The sequence below is a fragment of the Theobroma umbraticum genome, unplaced genomic scaffold, assembly GCF_002168275.2.
Source record: "Theobroma umbraticum cultivar Fairchild unplaced genomic scaffold, ASM216827v3 scaffold_228.0, whole genome shotgun sequence".
In the NCBI taxonomy this organism is placed as follows: Eukaryota; Viridiplantae; Streptophyta; class Magnoliopsida; order Malvales; family Malvaceae; genus Theobroma; species Theobroma umbraticum.
This window is the reverse complement of record NW_018397274.1, coordinates 2,475,895-2,492,032: the sequence shown is the minus strand read 5'-3', so window position 1 is coordinate 2,492,032 and position 16,138 is coordinate 2,475,895. Positions and strand designations below refer to the sequence as shown.

The following is a 16,138-nucleotide window of genomic DNA, read 5'->3' as shown; positions in this document are numbered from 1 at the left end:
TATGTTACAGGGCCTGATGGTTTCTCATCAGTTTTTTACTAGCAATGTTGGCATATAATTTCAGATGATCTTTTGACAACTATGAGAGATTTCTTCAATGGAGCAACGCTTCCAAGGGGGGTAACTTCTACAACTTTAGTTCTTTTAGCTAAGAAACAGGATGCAGATTCTTGGGGTGATTTTCGTCCAATAAGTTTATGTACTATTAAATAAAATAATTACTAAATTATTGGCGAACTGGTTAGCTAAAGTTTTACCTTCCTTAATTTTGGATAAACAAAGTGGCTTTGTGAGTGGCAGATTAATCAGTGACAATATTTTGTTAGCTCAAGAGTTAGTCAAAAAAATTGACTACAAAGCTCGAGGTGGCAATGTGATTTTGAAGCTTGATATGATGAAGGCTTATGACAGATTGCATTAGGATTTTCTATACTTAATCTTGGAGACATTTGGCTCCAACTCTCATTAGATTGACATGATCAAGAGGTGTATTTCTAATTGTTGGTTTTCCTTATTAATTCATGGGCATTCGGTCGGTTACTTCAAATTAGAGAGAGGCTTAAGACAAGGTGATTCCATTTCACCTCTATTGTTTATATATATTTATCCAGAGGTCTCAATTATTTATTTGCTCAATATGGTTCCTTACACTTTCATTCCAATTATTCCATGAATATTAGCCTCCTTGTTTTTGCGGATGACATTATGATATTTACTAATGTAAGCAAATCAGCTTTAGAGAAAATTCTTGGCTTTTTACAAGAATATTAGCATATTTTGGGACAGAGAGTAAACCCTTAGAAAATTATTACAACTCATAATATACCTAACTCCAAAAGGAAAATTATTTCTCAAACCACATTGTTTCTTTTCCATTATATATCTGGGTGCAGCTCTTTACAAAGGTGCTAAGAAGGTAATGCTTTTGGACTCACTCATTACTAAAATCCGTGAGCGGATCACTAGTTGGAAAAATAAAGTTCTTTCTCCTGGAGGCTGTATCACATTATTGCAGAGCATTCTAGTTTCTTTGCCAATATACCTACTACAAGTTCCCAAACCCTTGGTGAGTATTATTGAAAAAATAGATAGACTTTTTAAAAGTTTTTTATGGGGAGGTTCCATGGACAACAAAAGAGTACCCTGGACATCTTGGAATAAAATTACTTTTCCTAGCTCAGAAGGTGGTCTGGACATCTGCAGTTTGAAATATGTTTTTGAGGCTTTTACTACAAAGCTCTAGTGGAGATTTCAAACATGTAGAAGCTTGTTGGCATAATATATGCGAGTCAAATATTGCACCGGGTGAATTCCTCATACAATTGCTATTAAGCTATATGATTCCCCAACATGGAAGTGATTGATTGATGGTTGAGACATAATTGGGTAGCAAATACAATAGAGGTTAGGTAAGGGAGAATTGTTCTTCTAGCATGATGCTTGGATGTGTGACGAGTCTCTAGTAAATTCTTTTCCTTCATATCATCATTCCATGATTAAAGTTAATTATTTTCTTCATGATAATGAGTGGGACGAGGATAAGCTCAAAGTTGTATTACTAGACATAATTGTCAATGAGATCTTGAAGATTCCTATTAGTAGCAGCAAGGAGGATTTGGCATATTGGGTTCTCACACTAAATGGGGAATTCACTACTAAAAGTGCATGGGACCTACTTCGCCAAAGACAACTTATAAATCCATTGGGTAAGTTTATTTGGCATAAGAGCATTCCACTGATTGTGTCTTTTTTCTTATGATGCCTGGGGCATAATATTCTTGTAGAGGTACAGATGAAAACAAAAGGCTTCCAGTTAGCATCTAAGTGTCTTTGTTGCCAATCAAAGGAAATAGTATTACTCATCCTATGGGGAAGTCTAGTTGCACAATAGGTTTGGAATTTTTTCATAAACTTCTTTCAAATCTATGTTCATAATCTTCAAAATCTTATACATGTGCTCCACTCTTAGCATTACGCAAAGGATTATACTAAACTTGGTCATATTCGGATGTTATTGCCTTTACTAATTTTTTGGTTTTTATGGGTTGAAATAAATGATGCAAAGCATAGGGTACTTGGAATGTATCCCAATAGGGTGATATGGCGAATTATGAAAATGTTGAGGTAGCTCTTTTAGGGGAACTTATTACGTAAATGATAATGGAAAGGAGATCTTGACATTGCTGCACATTAAGGCTTTCAGTTTGAATAGAAAAGTCATGAACCACCAAAAATTATTTACTAGACTAAACCATTGATAGGAGAACTAAAGTTGAATATTGATGGTAGCTCCAAAGAGGCCTTTCAGAATGCTACTGAAGGAGGAGTTCTTAGGGACCATACAGGTACCATTAATTTTGGCTTTTTGAAAATTTTGGACCACATAACTCATTACAAGTAGAATTAATGGCATTACATTGTGATTTCCTCCTATGCATTGAGTATAATGTGTCTCAAGTATGGATAGATATTGATGCTAAGGTGGTGGTACAAATGATCCAAGAAAGGCATAAAGGTTCCTCCCAAATTCCCTATTTGTTAGAATCCGTCAAAAAATGTTTGAGTGTCATGTCTTCCACATTTCGCACATTCATAGAGAAGGGAGCCAAACTAGAGACTATCTCTCTAATCATGGGTATACGCACCAGAATCTTCAAGTATTTTCCTAGGCATAAGGTGCGCTCCGAGGAATCCTTAGATTAGACAAAATAAATTTACCTTATGTTTGTTTTAGATAAATGTAAAGGAATAGTACTCCTAATTTACAGTTCTTTCTTTTTCATAGAATCATACACTGAAGTAATATTACTTTCCAGTTGCATTCTAAATCATTATGCATGGGAAGTAATATCTTTAATATGTGAGCTTTATCATTTTTTATATGTTTTTCATGTAATTTTGGAGGTACAATTTATGTCCCCCTCCAATTTGTACCTTTTTTTTCATCAATAAAATTTTAATAGAGTAATTGGGCCCTGCAGGGAACTTTCAGCATAAAAAAAAAGAAAAAAGTCTAAAGACAAAGAATCGATTCTCTAAAAAGAAGATATCAATTTTTGAAGCACTAATAAGAAAAATCAAAAAGTTGGAGAACAAGAAAGAGATAAGACAAATGGATAAGGTTTGAGCATCAAAGATCAAGTTCAAATTTAAATTTTTGCTCCAGACTACAGTAAAAAACTGACACCTTGAGAAAAAAGAATAAATTCTTAAAAAATTGTACAGGTGCCACCTATGAGCCAAGTTAAGAAAGAATCGACATATCAAGAAGAAAGAATTGATTCTTTGGAGACAAAAAGTTCTAGAATTTGAGAATGACATGAAGAACCGATAACTCAAGAAAAAAGAATCAATTCTCCAAGTACAACAGACTTGATCAAATTGGCCAAAACATACGAAAATTCAATCCAAACTTACTCCAAAGGGCAAGAACTCAAAAGGACTATAAATACCAACATGAAGAACAATTAGAGGTGTGGAAAACAAGAGGAAGAAAGAAGAGAAAAATCATTCCTTTAGAGAAAAAGTGTTGAAACCAGAGAAAAGCCTAAAGTTCTTACCTTTAGATAGAAAGTGAGCAGAAAACATAATAAGATCATTCCTTTCCTCACCTTTGAAAATTTCTAAGTTAAATATTCTTTCATCAATTCTTATCTCCTAGAAAACCATCATCTTTTTGAACCCATATAGCTCATCAGCCTTGTTAGAGGTATTAAGCTTTAAGAATCTACGGTTGTTGGTTATACCTCCACGTAAAAGATAGTGTAGAAAGTTATACCTCCTTGAAAAGGTAGTGTTAGTGTTATATCTCGTCTAGAAAAGGTAATATTAGTTATATCTCTAAACAAAAGGTAGAGAGGTTACGCTTGATCCTTGAAAAGTAGTGGCTAGTGAAGGTTGTGTTTGATCCTCAAAAGGTAGTAACTTTTGTATAAGTTATGTTTGATCCTTGAAAGGCACTTTATAGTGGATTGGAATGCCTTGTGCTATCAAAAGAGAAGATGTAGGTATCAAAGGTCAAACCTTTATAAAATCTCGGTTGAGTACTTTTTACGTTTTGTATTTAATTTTCATTAAGCTTATATTCTATTTTACAACTTTGTTTTTCAAGCTTCCGTATTGTCCTAAGTGTTAAAAATTGGGATTTTTACTTGAAAACCAATTAATCTCCATTCACGGTTACCTTACTTTAAGCTTATTTATCTAACATAGTATGTTTAATCAAGTATACTTTTATTTTTATTTATTTTTATTTATTTTTTATTTTTTTATTTTATTTTTTCTTTTATACTTTTATTTTTTTTATTTTGCACTCGAACATTTGGCTCATTGGTTGGTGCATTATCCCTTTGACTAAAGAGAAGGGTTCGAATCCCTCCTTCCCTAATTATAAAAAATATATATTTTTATTGAGTCGAACAAGTCCTTATGACTAACAATTGACTAATTGTTATTAGTCAAAATATCATTTTGTTATTCTAAACCACGTGACATGCTGACATGGTATGTTGATGTGGCATGATGACCTAGTCATGTGATATTTTTCACCCTCCACATCAACTTCATGTTAGTGTCACGAGGATATAAAACGACAATTAATGTTTTCACTAATGACAATTAGTCATAAAGGTTTATTTAACTCAAAATAAAGATACATAATTTGATTAAATACAATAGAAGAATAGGAACTTATTTAAATTTTCTTAACTAATTTAGAGACTTTTTCAAGTATTATGACTTTTGTTTTACATTTATTATTTTATATTGTGTCCACTGTTAGAGTAGACACAGTAATATAGCTGTTAAATAAATCAAATTTCATACACAATTATTTTTTGTATTTACTTAAAGAAAGTGTTGGATTGTCCATTGTAGCAATCAGAAAGTATTGATAATTAAGATTTAAATATATGTATATAAATTATTAACTTAAATGATAAAATCTTGGTATAATTTTATCAAGAATTTAATAATGAATTTCAAATTTAATTTTTGAGAGAGTTTAAGGGATGGAGATTAGAGAACGCTTTTATGACTAGAAACTTGCGAAGGACATGCTCATAGCCCATTAGATGTAGCCAGCTTCCCTCCCCCACAAGAGCAAGCCCGAAGCCCATAGAGTAAATTTGAAGTTCCAGTTTAAAGGTGAACCATGGCGACTCGAAGTATCTTCCTCACTGAAGATTTGAAAGTTGAAACCCATCTGCAACTTTTTTGCGGGCGCTATGTTCCAGTCTCAACCTTATTCTTGGTTCAAAATACATTACTCTTGTAGTTGTAAGACAAGAGGTTAATAACTTGATTTACAGATTTGACAATTTTGTTTAAGCAAAGATTGAAGAGAAAGAATAGACCATGAGACTTGAGGTGGTGGCACCTCATGAGGCCATAAACAGGCCGAAAAGACCCATTTTTGTTACCAAACCTTAACCCAAATAACATACATAACAATGGTGGCCCATTCAAGAATCAGATTCCCATACATTCCTGATTTCTTTGACTCTATCCTTGGCGAGTCACAACTCTGAACTTCCCCTTAGGAAGTAGAGCGGAAAAAAACTAGAACAGCAAATGGGGCTGTTGGCAGGCATAGGGATATTGGTGCCATTCCCATTTTACTACTTGCTATGGACGTATCCTCTGTCATGGGTGAACCTTTGTGGGAAAGGAAGGGACCCATCTAAGGTGATGGCCCTTTTCTCCCATTTCTTCAAGCTGGTGCAGTTCATTTCTCTCTTTTCAGTTTGTTCCCTCTCTTGGCCTCCCCCTCTTCACTTTTGGCCCCTCTTTGCCTTTGGTCAGTTCCTCAACTTCAGGTTAGTCACCCTATATTTCTATACTTTCTTCTTTGTTTTTTTCCTGGTATTTGTTTGGAATTTCTGTCTGTATAACATAACAAGCTAATATGTCATTAGCACCTTAGTATAGATGTAATCGGGCTTCATTTTTTTAAAGCAGCTAGTTACTAACTTGCTGGATATATTGTCTTGGGTGCGTGTGAAATCATCCCAAATATGTAAGAAAATACAGTTTGATTATTGGGGTTCTTCCATGAGTCAGTTTTTGATTAAGAATAACAAGTTCATATGCCTGTATATCCATCAGTATATGAGCTATTTTGGTTAACCCCTTTAGTTATATCATTAGATAAATAAAGGATTTGGAAAATGAGGAACCAATATAAGTGGAGGAAAGCAGCTGGTATGGTGGCTAAATGGTCTCTCCTTTGGGGAATGCAGTGAGTGAGGTCTTGAGTTTGAAATAACAAGTATTCCTATTTGAGGGAACAAAGAGACAATTGAGAAGTGACACTGTAGACCCTGGAGGTGAAGTTGCTTTAATATAAGTGTAGTCGGTGGTCCAAAAATTTCCTCATTTTAGTGTTTCCAATGAAGGTTTTCATGGGTGGAAAGTCTTCATCTCATAGGTGCTGTTTTGGGACTTGTTGGGGGTTCAAAACACTTTGCAATGAGCTTTTACTCATCTGATCTTTTCCTAAAGGATTAAGACTGTGCTTTCCTTTGTTGTGGTAAATGATTGGGCATGTGCATAATATTCTTGAACCGACTATTTAATCATCCAGAGTTCTATCATGAAATTCGGGAAAGATATTATTTAACTATCACTGCAGAAGTGGAGGCATCACCTATAATACTTGTTTGCCTCGTTAGTTTTTATTGTCTATTATTGTGGTGGTTTGCTTTACCTCCCATGATGATATCTTAGACATGGGAATTAAGATGTAGTGACAGTTAATTGACTTGTTGGGTGGGGATTGTTTGCAATATGCTATGCCTAGAGCATGGGTTATATGATGTTGAAAGACCCCACGATTTGCTACTTTCCTTAAATAAGTCCATATATTTGTATTGTGCCAAATAAGCTCCTATCTTATGATTTGAACCCAAATAAGCCCTTATGTTGACACAAATATGTCACTTTTATCATGTGAACTTAACAGCTATTAGGCTTATGGCCAGCTAGTCTCCTTTGCACTAGGATGCTGGCGTGGCTTTTGTTACATGCCAAAATTGGCTGAATGGGAAATATTCCCTCCTAAGATATTGTCATTTTGATCAGCCAATTTCTTCACGTTAGAAAAGCCAAGTTTGTCATGTGTGCGAAAGATGCCAGCTAACCATTAAGCTTAATGACTGCCAAGGTCACATGTTGTCACATGACATCTTTTAAGGGCTTATCTAGGTAAAAATCATATAATAGGGGTTTATTTGGGTACAATAAAAGGATAAGAGTGGTTTTCTTTTGTTTTTTTTTTTAGAATTTTGGGATAGTTCAAGGGCTTATATAGTATTAGCCCTTATTTTTTATGTTTATCATAAAAGCAAAACTGGTTGTAGTAGTTCTTCGTCCAAGTTTTGTCCTGTTTCCCTTTACCTCTGGACTGTCAGGTTTAGCTTGTAACCAGACATTGATGATTGTGATATCAAATTATTACAATTGTTATCAGAGTGCTGAGTACATATGGAGTCTCCAAAGATTCTGATGGCTTATTCTAGAAAATGGAATCCAGAAAAATTCTAATTTGGTCTACTTGGGAAACACTAGGTATTTGTTTAGAAATTTACTAATTTTCTCTCATTCTGCACACAAAAGTTGTAGGACCAAAACCATTCTGCAAACTATTTCTCTATTGCTCTCCATGTAACAAATTATTTGTTGTCTTCTATTTAATCTTGCTCTTGTGGGTTAGGTTGTCCTGTTGACTTGGATGATAAGGTGCTACTACTTTATATCACTTTCTTACTGTGCTGTTCTGAAATGTCATTTATGGTGTGTATCAGCTGCTTTGTGTTGTGCATTTAGGTTGTTAGCCTCAATTGAATTGATATGATGCTATATTGCTTCTAGTCTAGATCTACCTCTGGCAGTTTACCAAAATGTAATTTTACAGGGTGTATCAGTTGCTTGGTGAATCTGGCACTTATTATGGTGTACGCTTTGGAAAGAATATTCCCTGGGTAACAGAATTCCCATTTGGGTTCATTAGAGATCCACAGTATGTTGGCAGCATCATGAGTCTTGTTGCATGTCTATCTTGGGTACCCTTCCAATATATTCTCCTCTGGTCACTGGGTTATCTATTTATGATGCACATTGAATCAACAGAAAATCCAGCAACACGTGCAAAGCCTCTCTCCTGATAGCTGGAGGTTGCACTTGACTAGTTAGTGATTTTTGAAGAACTTGCCATGGTAACAATTGGCTAAAGATACTCTTTATTTTTTTCATTTTTGTTATTGTATTAGGTCTATAATTTCAGCACCTTCTGCTCCATTTAAATTTGTTGCATTATAAAGCTCCTCCTTTTGAAGAGCAGTTTCAATTAAATGCCATGGATGGTGGAAAAGTTGTTTGATTTCTATATGCCTCTGTGCTGAATACCTTTTGATGTTCATCTACTACCTAGTAATGTAAATAAGTTACCACCTTTTCATTTTTCTTTTGTTTGTTTTGCTGAAAGTAAGTTGCCACTTTGAGGTCTTGATTGTGAAATAAGCTGTCTCACCATTTGGATGACAATTATTTCCGTAAGCCAAAATGAACCATGTTTATCAAGATGTTTGAGGCTGAAGGTGCTAGTGGCCCTCTCCAAATAATGCCTGCTGATTGAAGGGATTCGGATACTATAATTATCAGGTGCAGTTCCTGTGCCTAGTTTGAGAGCATGAGCCAGACTGTAATTTGACCTCAAGTCTACTAGGACCTACTTCAGAGTCATTCTTGCAATTGAAATATGGAATTTTGGCCTCACCTTATACCTTTATATGGTAGTATTATCTGTTCCTAGGTAAAATTCCTGTATAGGCTGCCTTAAGCAGATTGCATTATACTTCAAAGTTTTTTTGAAGTTAGGAAGAAAGACAATGTATGCCCCACCTTCAAGATGTATGTAATTTATTAATTCTCTTGCAATATGCAAAATGGAATATAAACAGAAATGAAATGGAAAATAAGGAACAAGAAGATCTGAAGAATCAGTGATCAAAATCCCCTATACTAGAGCAAAGGACATATCAAATATTTGCATGGCTTGTTTAACAGCCCCAACTTCTACATCTTTTAACTTTCCTGTCTTGGATGAGACAATGGCACATTTCTTCTCTTCTGCATTGGGAACAAACAGTTTCCCCTTCTGCTCAGAGCAAAACAGACCGATGCTGCACAAAAATAGAATCATAAGTACCAATAGAAGTGGTGCTGTATAATAAGTTTTCTTATATTATTATAAAAACTACCTTGGTTTTTCACGTGCACTTGCAAGTTGGATAGCTGCTGTATTTGTAGCAATCACCCCAGCTGAATCATTTATGAGAGCAGCCAGCTACAGAAATGGACCATAGAATGAAGGCTCCAGTGTTAGAATCTCAGTGTCTTTTACTCGCCATTCTTATTTATCACTTGTTTGATTCTTCAAAAAACTATTCTTGCTGGAGGACCAGATGTTTGTTACGACATGGGTTGAGCAAGCACGTTGTCATGGTTCCTAAAGGGCAGTAGTGAATCCTCATCGGTTGTGTGCTAGAGGACGATTGAGTATTTAGGTGTCCACATCCTTTTTAACTTGCAAAACGTCTTTCAGTAGAGCAAAACTATGAAGTCTAAGGGATCAAAGTGGATAATACCTTATAGGTTGGTGGACTGTGACACACCATATGAAAGCAAATATTGAAGATAAATCTTGTGATTAATATAATGTTGTTCCATATCAAACACATTTCCTACATTAACGATAGTAAATGAGTGAAATGAGGTTGCAAATGATGTATCACAATACTAATGCAACTAAACTAATAGCTCTCACAGCCCTAAATGTTCATAATATATGCATCTTTGCAAATAAGTTAGACGATGCCTGCCAAGATCAGCCATTAGAGGCTTGCAAACGCTACAAGTCTCGTGAAGTTTCAAACAAAGAGTTTTTCCAAGGAATCATTAGCACAAACTAGTTAAGTCTCTAAAATGAATGAAAGAAGGTGCAAACCTGCCCTGGGGTAGTGATGAACACAATACTAGCATGATCTCCTACTACCTCCTCCACATTTTCTCTTTCTTTCTCATGTGGAATGACAAAAAGTGGCTTAAATCCCCTGTTTGCACAATAGAAAAAAAAAATCAAATTTATGTAAAAAAACTGTGATTAGTATTTGGAGATGCATGATACATAATTACAGCATAAGCTGACCCTTATCAGTAACCAGATTAGCATCATCACAACCACAAACGTCTGTAACTGTCACAATATATTAGAAAAAGAATTAAATGGAGTTCATACCTTATATCCTTGGCGATTTCAGCCCATACTTGAATGGGAAGCAAGCTATCAGTATCACCCCTAGACTGCATTGAAGCCTTTGAATCTGATTCTATTCCATGAATCACAATATATTTGCCTTTCTCTGCACCTGCAGTCCTGTATTTTTCTGCTACAACCTCCTTCAGCTTCCTTGAAATTGACACTCTTAGTGGGCCAACAGAGTGCCTTGGGACACTCCGAAAAGGTCTTCCCAACCAATCAACCATCTGATGGTACCTATACCATACAAGCCCACTTGAAACCAAGAATGAAAAGGAAAATCCTTACATAATTCTTAAATGTGTTTGTGTCTGTGTTTGCACATGTGCTTCAGTGATATATTGTGCTAGTTAAATTGCTGCAAGGACCAAATGTTTGAATTTCTATGTTGCACAACTCACATGTTATATCCTCCTTCTGAAAGATTCATACTATCTGCTGTAAAAGTTTCTGATAGAAGCAATCCTGCTCCTGCTGCATTCACATTTGGGTAAATGTAGCTGACTCTATCACGAGCAGTTGTCATAAACAAGAATGCTGCATGGCCAAGGCCGGCCAGTTTGGTTGACAAAACCATGTCATAATACCTATTCTGCGAGAACAGGGCAACATGCATAACAATCTAATCCAGATTGATAGTCCCCTGTAAGTTCTAAATATGCAAGACAAGAGTAAATAAGTTAGAATGCTAAGACCTTTATGTCTATGTCAGACTGTTCAGCATGCAAGGAGTAAATGCAAGTATTAACTTTCAATAATGCCATACTATATAAAATATGATCCTTTGGGGAACCAACTAACCAATGAGGAAGTTTAGAAGAATAAAAAGCTGAAGTCCCCATTCAACATGTCTACAACTTTTAACTAGCATAAAATCAGCTTTACTGTAGTTTTCATGTGTTCCCACACTTTTCTTCCCTTTTTCTTTTCCCCTGGAGGATTGGATTAAAAATTTGATAAAATATCACAACTAACTTAGAGAACACACATGAACGCGTATGTTCAGCAGGTAATCCTTAGACAAACTTGAACCAAAATGCAAACACGCTCAATCAGGTGGAGAACCCATACTGATTAACTGTATCTTCCTTAGATGGAGAAACAATATTAAGCTTTTGTTTAGTGCCTCTCTTATAAGTATTTAATTTGAAACCAAGACAGAAGTTAAGAAACAGCATGGAAACCTCAAAGCCACCAACCTTAAGAAGTCCAACCATGTCAGTGTATTCAGCAGGCTCAGGCCACTCATCATCAGGATCATAAGCATTAGCCCATCTCACATTCTTGTTCAACTCATAAGTCTGTTTTCCTCTTTCTGATGCCAATACATCCACTTGAACACCAGGGTATCTGACAGAAACAAGACATAACACGAACTATTGCCATCACACAATCCTTCAAACTAACAACATCCATATTTTAAACTCTGCAAATTTATACCTGTCCTTGATCAACTGAATAGCAGGAAAATACAGCAAGTTTTCATAGACACCACCAGAGATCACACAGCAACATCTCCTAACATCACCTCTTATTTTCAAAGGCAACGAAGCCAGCTCCACAGTGAATCCCATTGGGAATTTCAAGAACCCATAAGGGTTATCCGGGTTGTCAGGTGGTCTAGGATCTTCTTCTTGCTTACCATCAGTAAACAACGAACCATACTCCATGTTGGGGTCCTCCCCATCATCAAAAGGGTCTAGCCATGGGTTCTTTTTCTTAGCATTGGTTTGAACACTTAGTCTTTTGGTGCATGGAGAGAGGCCAAGTGGGCTAAAAAATGGTGGCTTGGTGGTGAATTGGCCAGAAGGAATTGAAGGTGGGTTTGTAAGGATTGGAGAAACAGTTTTGGGCAACAGAGTAGCAGCCATGGAATTTTTTTTCCTGTACGTGTGTGTAGCTTTTCTTTTCTTCAGTTTGGTTTGTATTTTCTTTCCTGGTTTTTCTAGTTGGAAGGCTTTGTGAACTTTTCTCCGGGCGTTGGGGATTTGAATGTGTGGAAGGTAATTGGATAGATGGGTCCCTACCTAAACTTTTTGCCCCGTATTGCTCTCTGAATTTCTTGGTTTGGGTTGTTTTTGTATGTTTGGGATAATTACATAACAACACCGTATAGTATTAAGAAGAAATTGTAAAAAATAATCCTCCTTACAAGATGATTTTAGAAATAATCATTCATGTAAAATTATCTGTTTTTACTCAAATTTGGCATGAGTAGGCCAAAATGCCCTTAAAAACATTTTTGACAAATTAATTTCTCGATATCTCCCTCTTGCCATAGAGAAATTAAATACTCAATTATTTCAGTTCTTCGAACTCTTTCAACTGAACTATATTAGCTCTCCTTTTACATTTCTAAACTGTATCAGCTTTGTTAACTTTCTCAGCTCTCTATTAAGCACCGTCGTCATCATGCTATGGTCTATCTCTCGACATTTGGTCATATCGTAGTCAATATATACACCCTAAAGTAGAGATGACATCAAGATATCTTATTGGGTTTATTGCTGCAACCATTAATTCTTGAAACTTTGTGAGTAAATTAGAATATTACTTAGAGTTGTTACATGGCATGCTTGTAAACAATATATTAAAACAAAAAAAAATTACATGTTTTAGTACACGGCTTGTAGTAAATTTTGTCTATACATGAGGTGTAGTAAACATGGCGTGTAGCAAAATCAGTAAAACATTGCCCAGAGTTGTTGCACATCATGCATGTAACAACTCTAATGCACATGACGTGAAACCTTAGAAGCGCTAATTTGGAAAAGAATTTGATTGCAAGGAATGTGAGGTGAAATTGAAAAGTTTTAAGGCCAAATTCTAAAAGAGTTAGGGTTGACCCCCTCCAAAAAAAAGTCAACCCTAGCAAAACAGAACACTTGGATAATGTTTTGTCATAAGGTCAATCCCTGTCAAAGGGAAGTTGACCCTAATAGTGGAAAATGCAATGTTTATGAGTGTGTAACCCTGTTTGAAGATTTTATTTATGTATCCATATACTATGATTGCATGGTACTTTAAGCATGATTTAAGGTATGTAAAAGGATGTTTAATTCCCTTGTTTAAATGCATTTAGTCAGGTTTGAACTTGATTTGGAAATTGGAATGTTTGATTTAAATATGTTACTCAAAACTCTTCTATTTTACTTGTTCTCCTTCCTGTATTTGCTCACTAAAATTTTATATCTCACCACACGTAAATTCTATTTTGTTTCAAATCCATAGTTCTTTGGTTGGCTTACTTAATGAGTCTTCTTTTAGTTAGCATTTGGTATGCGAACATCAAGGCATCCCGTAGAGGTTACCCACTTTTGGTTGAGCTGCTCTGTTGAGTCTGAATTCGAGTCATACTTTTCATTGGCTAAAATTTTGATAAATGTTTATACCTAACCATTGGTCAATGCACCATATGTTGAGATATGAATTCATGAATTTCTTGGCTTTTAATAGTTTTACACATATTCTTGTGTTTGAAAAAATGATATGGATTTACAAAGAAAATATATGTTTTGAGTATAAATGCACAAACATGCATATTAAATAAGATGAAGTCTTCTCCAAATGTTAAATTTAAATATTTGGATGATTTGGTATTGAAAGCTTTCTCAGGTTGAGTGGACTTACCTATTAGGCTTGGGATGGGTCATGATATATATTCTAATTTGTAACACTTAAAATAAGATAAATACAAAAATAAAACTCAAAGATAGTGAATGTGAATATTGGTGTATATTATTTTTGTAAAATCAATTCTCTAAACTAGCATTGCATCAGTATTGCACTAGCATTGCATAGGTGTTGCACGAGATTAAAATGAATACGAAAAAAAATAACTTTAAACAATTCTAGCATAAAATACTAATAATAGCGCCAAACAAATATATATATATATATATATTAAATTTAATAAGCGACAAAAAGCTAACATCAAAACAAATCAAAGCGCCAACAAACAGATTCAATTCTAGAAAAAAAATTAAAAGAATTCCTAACCCATGTTTTTCCATAAATACCGAATTTGATAAGAGAATTATTAAAACATACAGACATCACCACAAGTAAGAACAAAAACATCATCACCAATGATAGTGTTAAAACTAAACCTTTGACATTTTCCTTTATATATTTCTTCATTATTTGTTAAAAGAAAATTTAATAATTTTTTTACATATTAAATATAACACCTAAACATCATTATTGACATTACCTCAAAAAGACCGAAACGTCTCTAAAAATCTTTAGAAGCTGAGCATGACTATCGTTGCAAGTTATTTTTAAAATAAATAAAGAGAAGAAAAAGAAAAAAAAGAAAAAAATAATTGAAAGAAATATCATTTTTTATTCTTTTTTTATTTTCATAATTTTTTTTAAAAGACATAAGCAACAAAAGATGAATAGCACCTATAAATTTATTATATATATTTTATATAACCTAATATTTAACTTTTATACTTTAAATACATTCATTATTATGAATTTCCTATCATTGAATATTTTACTTATTTATTTATTTATTGTCATGAGTATTATTATTTTTACAATTTTACACTTTTTTTTTTATAATTGGGAGAAGGAGGATTCAAACCCTACTCTTCAGGTACGGGGATAATGTATCAACTAATGAGCCAAATGCTCAGGTGCTTTTACAATTTACACTTATCTTTTGACAACTTAAATGAGTATATGTCATCTATTTTTTTATATTTATTATATTTGTATTTGTATATTGATTAATTTATTATATGATAATTTTTGTTTATTTAAAATCAAAAACATTGGAATTTCATAATTAAAACCCTCCCATCGTAATGGTGAAGTTTTAATTTAAATTCCAAGCCTAGGAAAAATCCTTTTGGAATTGCAACTCCTCGCATTCCAAATGAGCATCCCATCCTTGGTAGTAAATAAAATAATTGTCTTATTTATATAAATAATTCTTTATCTTACCCCCATTTACATTTTCTCTTCATTTGTATCCTTCTCTATTTTATATAAAACTATCTTTTTCAACTAATTTGATATCTACATATCTTGTTCCATTACATTCTTATTTTTTTCTAATTTTTCCTAATTCATTTTCATTCCTATTTTGCTTATATAAATTCACATAATTATGTATTCTATGATTATGTCTAACATTAAACTCTTCTTACATTTTATTTTTTCTCTTAAACATATTCTAAATCTAACCATATATTTCCTTTTCTATGTATATATTATCAATCTAAGTAAACATATTCCTATTACAAAATGCTTATTATTGAAGAAATTGTGAGGAATAACATTCCTTGATAAGAGCATTTCAAAAATAACCAAAATAAATTTAACAATTTTTAGCCATATTTAACGATGATTTAAAAAAAAATACCCTTGAAACTATTTCAAATAAATTAAACCATTCATCACAATTTCTTCTCATTTGTGCTTCCGATTTCTCTCTCTCAACATCTCACTCTCTCTAATTTTATCGATTTCTCTCTTCGGCATTCATCTATTATGCTCCTCGATTTCTCTCTCTCGCATTTTCAGATTTCTCTTTCCAGCACTTTGAAGACACCAAATGATGGTTTTGATGTACTTAAGTGGATGGCTATTTAAAGAATTTGATTTTTGGGTATTTTGGATAAAATAAATAGTAGAAATGATTACAAATGTTTAAAATAGCTTTTAATTGGATCAATTCAAGATCTAGACACCAATAAACTCAAAATTTTAAAATTTATTAACCTAGGTTTTCAATGATTTTTTTTTATTTTTAGTCAAAATAGGTATTTTAGATAAAAAAAATTTGTATTTTGATTTATAAAAACATGTTAG

At 33.8% G+C, this 16,138-nt stretch overlaps 2 protein-coding genes across 3 annotated transcripts; one reads left to right on the top strand and one right to left on the bottom strand.

Annotated features, from left to right (window-relative positions):
* Positions 1–5,489: 5,489 nt before the first annotated feature.
* PLMT (phospholipid N-methyltransferase) lies at positions 5,490–8,459 on the top strand. The gene is made up of 2 exons (XM_021442791.2): positions 5,490–5,816; positions 7,913–8,459. The coding sequence occupies exons 1-2, from the start codon at positions 5,572–5,574 to the stop codon at positions 8,160–8,162; spliced, it is 495 nt and encodes a 164-aa protein (XP_021298466.1). The 5' UTR covers positions 5,490–5,571; the 3' UTR covers positions 8,163–8,459.
* A 438-nt stretch (positions 8,460–8,897) lies between these two features.
* PNSB1 (NDH-dependent cyclic electron flow 1) lies at positions 8,898–12,256 on the bottom strand. 2 transcript variants are annotated; one of them, XM_021442790.1, is made up of 7 exons: positions 11,756–12,256; positions 11,515–11,665; positions 10,717–10,907; positions 10,295–10,552; positions 10,004–10,109; positions 9,258–9,343; positions 8,898–9,179 (listed from the first exon to the last, which is right to left on the bottom strand). In XM_021442790.1, the coding sequence occupies exons 1-7, from the start codon at positions 12,184–12,186 to the stop codon at positions 9,014–9,016; spliced, it is 1,389 nt and encodes a 462-aa protein (XP_021298465.1). In that variant the 5' UTR covers positions 12,187–12,256; the 3' UTR covers positions 8,898–9,013. The 2 variants fall into 2 exon arrangements, 1 of the variants encoding a protein (XP_021298465.1); XR_002446250.1 differs by having other exon boundaries at positions 9,119–9,179; positions 9,258–9,740.
* Between the last annotated feature and the right edge of the window lie 3,882 nt (positions 12,257–16,138).